The 5,938-nt window shown below is 50.6% G+C and overlaps 1 protein-coding gene across 1 annotated transcript in view; it reads left to right on the forward strand.

Moving 5' to 3' along the window:
* Nucleotides 1-5,239, forward strand: part of VOLCADRAFT_87104 (uncharacterized protein) — a gene marked incomplete at both ends in the record, with an annotated part of 7,496 nt that extends 2,257 nt beyond the window's left edge. The window contains 4 exons of the mRNA XM_002946735.1: nt 131-186; nt 2,131-2,250; nt 4,487-4,735; nt 5,231-5,239. Coding sequence (XP_002946781.1) covers nt 131-186; nt 2,131-2,250; nt 4,487-4,735; nt 5,231-5,239 — 434 coding nt within the window. The remainder of the gene's footprint in view (nt 1-130; nt 187-2,130; nt 2,251-4,486; nt 4,736-5,230) is intronic.
* Nucleotides 5,240-5,938: the final 699 nt, after the last annotated feature.

Raw genomic sequence — 5,938 nt, forward strand, 5'->3', positions numbered from 1 at the left:
CCTCCTCTTCCACCACCTCCTTCGTCTCCACCTCCACGCCCACGACCCGCTCCTTCACCAAGTGACGAGCCCTCTCGCCAGTGGCCACTCGTTTCATCGCAAGCTTCACCGCCACCCCCACCGCCACCAGCTCCTGCGCCTGCTGGAATGGAGGTTGACCACATTTGGTTAAGTGTAGTTGTACAGGTAGGTGCAGTACGGCTGCTAACGTTACTCTTTCATGCCAACGTTAAAATGTATTAGATGCATTTTTAAGCATTCGTTGTTACGCTGTTAGTCGAATTAGGGGGTTGCGCAATGCTGTCGTCCTGGCTGGGTGATGACCAGTGGGTTGACCGTGGGTGGGTTCCTAATGCTTTATTATTATTATAATAATAATAATAATAATTATAATAATAATAATAATAATAATAATTATTATTATTATTATTTAGGACAGCTATTTAGTAACCGAGCGTGCATGCAGTCTTTGTACGCATGCATGCATGCATGTCGGGGTTATTAGCCTACCATGCATTGCGTGTGAAAAATGTTTTGATTTGATTGCTAAGCTTACACGTATGTAAGTGTGTTCCACCCAACCAAGAGTTGCGTTACCCTCCAAAAGTGCAGAGTCATACATAACCACTGGGCGACTGGGGTAAAGTTGCCGGCGGCGGGTCCATATTTAATGTCCCACACACCTCAATGAAACGCCACCGCAGGTCGCCGCGACTCAATCAGATTGCACAGATACGTCACAGACAGAATTGAGAACTAACTTCACGGAAAATGTCTACGTGCCGAGCGAAAACGTGACCATTGCTTGCAGCAGCAGTAGCAGCGGCGGCGGCAGCAGCAGCAGCAGCAGCAGCAGCAAAACTTCTTTGGCGTTATCAATATTGAGAAATGGTGCGCGACTGAGGAGGCGACAACTCCTGCAGAATAGTAATGAGGTGCGCCGCCGTACGTGTGTATGTATGCGCGTATATAGGTAACATGCCGGTGTGTGTGGAGCAACATATCTGCCGGTATGGATAACTAATTGGCGGCGTATTTCACATCGAACACATGGGCTTGTATCACATATACATTGGATCAATCCCTGTTTTCGGCGGGAGTTTCTTTACAGGACATGTCTTGCAAATAATGTGAATAGAACTGCCGTATATCTTGTACGGTATTGCATCATAACAAATATAATGTACACGGTTTGGTACGGAATACATACGTACATACGTATATGTACATACGTAGATACGTATATACCCGCGCTTACGGCTAGTGCTGCTTGGTAGCAACTTAACTTCATCAACCGTACTGGCATTTAAGCAACGCATCGCTTTCTGCTGCTGAAAGCACACAACTTAGGGTGTGACACAAGCATCCTCTTTACCATTCTAGAGTCCCCTCCTTATTTAAGCAGTGCCGCTCTACGTATGTGTGACTGCTGGATGGTGTATACCTAAATTCCGATAGGAATGCTCTTCTGGGCGAGTAGTGGAATTCAAGGCCAATTTCAAGGTACGGTAAGGAAGTACGAATAAATATACCCGGCGTCTAAAGGGATGTTGTGCGGTATCGAATTTGCGGCAACGAGTTCAATGCATGGCAGCCAGGTTTGAAACGCACGGGTTTGAAACGCATCCGCATCCACACATTCACATCTGCACACATTAACACACATTCACACACACACAAACACACACGACGTGACACGCATGACGTGCGACGCCTCCCACCCCCGGGGGAGGAGAGCGGAGCTAGCGGACCTGCGGCTCCCCGGCTTCTTAGGACGGGACGGCGGTCCCTCTAGCGCCCCTCTCCCGTCTGCGGGCGAGAGCTTAGGCTGTCTTTCCTCCTTTGGGGCTGGGCAGCAGCCCCTGGAAAGTGTCAGGCCCGGTCAGATACTTGTAACCTACACACATTCGCACGCATCCACATACGTTCACATACGTTCACACACGCTCACGGACATTTGCGCACATCCACATTGCACGCATGCGCACACATATGTGCACATACACATGCACACACACAAACAGGCTGCCTGGGCGGAACTGATGTGCCGCTCCGGCCGTCTTATTAACTGACCGACACGTACCCTCATGCGCATCGCTCGGTTGAAACCCTTCTGCCCACGTGTTGTAGCTGGACCCATCACGGGACTTACAGGCGCTCGGAGAGACCTTGTACAACACAGTCATGGCTATTGAAGGCATCTGTCCACCAAATATATCAACCGGCTCTTGGATAACTACAGGCACTGCGGTACGTGCTAACCGGGTTTGGAAGGCATGATGGGTACTTTATCTCTGTCTTGCTCGCTGGCTACATTGGGACAGATAGAGCGAAGGGATATAAATATACACTGATGGGCTCATCATCAATAATATTTAATAAAAATGACGTTAGCGTTACAACAATAACAATAATATAACAATATAATAATAACAATAATAATAACAATATAATAATAATAACAATAATAATATTTGCTCGGTTTGAAGAGATCGATCACCGGTAGTATGTATGTTACAGGGTGGTTAACTTCGCCAGCGGCCCCCTTTCCCGGGGCAGTCCCTGCTCTCCCCTGCTAGAGGGGCACCCTAATCCGTCACCCCATCCGACTTCAGAATGTATTCGTTGGGTTCGGCAACTCACCACCAGCATCCAACCAAATCTAGCGGATAACGGCGCATCAACTTAGTTCCTGGTCAGCTCGCAAGTTGATATTATCACGTCCTACACCGTCCATATGATGGGGGGCCACCTCCCATTTCATCACTCCTCAAACACCCGAGGAGCCGGCAGGCAGATTTGAACCCGGGTCGACTGGGTCGACTGGGAGCAGAAGTCAGGCCTTAACCTCTGCCAGCCGCCTGCCAGTATGTATGTTGTTACAGGGTGGTCAACTTCGCCAGCGGCCCCCTTTCCCGGGGCAGTCCCTGCTCTCCCCTGCTAGAGGGGCACCCTAATCCGTCACCCCATCCGACTTCAGAATGTATTCGTTGGGTTCGGCAACTCACCACCAGCATCCAACCAAATCTAGCGGATCAACGGCGCATCAACTTAGTTCCTGGTCAGCTCGCAAGTTGATATTATCACGTCCTACACCGTCCATAAGATGGGGGGCCACCTCCCATTTCATCACTCCTCAAACACCCGAGGAGCCGGCAGGCGGATTTGAACCCGGGTCGACTGGGTCGACTGGGAGCAGAAGTCAGGCCTTAACCTCTGCCAGCCGCCTGCCAGTATGTATGTTGTTACAGGGTGGCGTAGCTTCACCAGCGGCCCCCTTTCCCGGGGCATTCCCTGCTCTCCCCTGCTAGAGGGGCACCCTAATCCATTCACCCTATCCGACTTCAGAGTGTATTCGATGGGTTCAGCAACTCACCACCAGCATCCAACCAAATCTAGCGGATCAACGGCGCTTCAACTTAGTTCCTGGACGATTTGAAAATTGTACATTATCACGTCCTTCGATATTCATATGAGATAGTGCCACCTCCCATCTCACCATCTCTCATATTAAAGAGAGACTGGCAGACGGATTTGAACCTGACCACTCCGGGAGCAATAATGAGGCCTTATCCTCTGCCAGCCGCCTGCTTAATATGTAAAACAGAGCTGTCTGTAGCACTAGAATATATACTACTGGCTGCAAATAAAAGACCCATGCTAAGATGGTAGGTACCAATGTGAATCCCGTATCACCGTAACGACGGCACGGAGCATAAGAGGCACCCCCCTGCATGCTCTGCACTCCCAATAGCCGCCTAGGTTTTCACCGACTGAGGCTAGCACCCTTAACGGGGCCCCCACCAGCAGAGGGAGTTGACAAACAATGGGTGCCTCTAACAGCAACCAACCACCAAAACCGCCGCACACTCCCTGGACGGTCTACTTGGCACCGCCTAACCTCGATCAAGACTTGAAAGGGCCCTCATGAAATTTGACCAGGAGCCGACCAGCCACTGACGAAGAGCTTACTACCGTCCAGAACAACAATGTCTCAGAGCATAGACCTCACTCGGATAGCTGTCCATCCTTTCAGTCAGCCAGTGTTGGCAATTCTCAGGCCTTTGGCCCTCCCATGGCTCGTATGGTCCGGTTATTACAGCTTTGAAGGGAACGCATCTAAAGATGTGAGACACTGTAATATCCTGGGTATCACGGGATCTGTCATCCGCCGATCGGTAAAAAAAATCTTTTCTGCAAGAAGACGTGATACAACAGACACACACATACACACTACACACACACACACACACACACACACACGCACACATGCACGCATGCAAACTGAAACAGTGTTGAGAGCACGTTAGCTTTCGAGTCCATCACTTCAGCGGCTGTCTTCAATATAACCTTGAGAATTTACACGTGCATTCCTTATCACTATTACAGATTGTGATTGTGTAAAGATAAGCGGTATCTCCTATTTTACTACTTTGTCTATAGCCCAAATCTATCTGCTTGCCGGCGTACTTCTTCGTGGATGCAGTACCGGGACGCGAGGGCTACTGTGACGGCACAGGCCGCTGTTGATGGAACGAAAGCAAATGGAACAGCAGCATTATTGGCGATCAAGAACCAGCAGCAGGATACGGCGGGCAGTCATCGGCGTTTCAGCCTGGTCATCATCGCGGCATCAGCCGTTAGCGGTGTAGTGGTTCTGATGATATTGGTGGTGTTCGTGCTCGTCGTGTTGTACCGCCGCCGGCACCTCCGCAAGGAGCAGCAGCAACAGCAGGTATGTACCATAGTAACATGTACCATAGTAACGTGTATCCTTGTGAATGCTGCTGTAGTAGCTAGCCTTCAAGAAATCCTCTCGAGCGGTTTAGCGCGTATAAATAATGATAACTATATTAAGATAATTATAATCATGCAATACACTGTATAATAATACTATAATATGTTATAGTACATTATAATCCAAAATATCATAATTAGCTTCAAAATAACTTTATTACATCACATCAATAAAACTAATCGATGCGTCGATTATTGCCCAGGCGTGTATGGCCAATAATTGAGACATCGATTAGTTGCAAAATATAACGTAAGCATGTATGTATGTATGCATGCATGCATGCATGTCTGCATGTATGTGCATGTGGTGATGGCAAGGAGATCAGTTAGCCATTATGGCTCAATCGGGAGAGGCGGAGTCTATCCATTACAAACTCAACGAAGTGGGGTGACATCCGCTCCGGGGGCCAACCAACAACGCTTCTGCCTGCAGACTGTGTGACGCTCCTCGGCCCTTTAAATGCAGCAGCCAGGAAGGCAACTTCTCTCCCTATCTCGCACTACACATACATACATATACATGCAACCATAGGCTCATTCTCGTTCTCAGCCCACTTATCCTGACACTGACACAGCAGCAGCACATACGACATACCGACAAACCATGTCCTTTAATTTCCCCCATGGGTGCAGGGGAGCCAAGTCACATCCAGCTTATCGCCGCTATCACCCGTGGTAATCGACAATGTGATTCCCCTCACTCACAATGCTGATCCAGACATCCAATGGCCCATTTCGGTCGCCAACTCAGCAGTGCCTCCGCTGCTGCCTGCGGCTGGTGTCGCCCCTGTGGCTGCTACTGCTGCTGCTGCTGCTGCTGCTGCTGCTGCTGCTGCCAACAACGATGGCAGCACACCAGCAGCAGAGAGGCCATCACCAAGGCCTGGTGGCAGAGAGCTCCCCAGTATTAGCGCCATGCATCATGGCATCGATACAGCCCCACCATTGCATTCCGGCATCCTTCCTATGCCTGCCACCGCCGCCGCCCCTCCTGCCGCCGCCGCCGCCACCGCTCCTGTCGCCGCCGCCCCTCCTGCCACCGCCGCCGCCGCCGCTCCTGTCGCCGCCGCCCCTCCTGCCACCGCCGCCGCCGCCGCTCCTGCCGCCGCCACCACTCTTGCCACCGCCGCCGCCGCCGCTC

The sequence above is a fragment of the Volvox carteri genome, assembly GCF_000143455.1.
Source record: "Volvox carteri f. nagariensis unplaced genomic scaffold VOLCAscaffold_4, whole genome shotgun sequence".
Lineage (NCBI taxonomy): Eukaryota > Viridiplantae > Chlorophyta > Chlorophyceae > Chlamydomonadales > Volvocaceae > Volvox > Volvox carteri.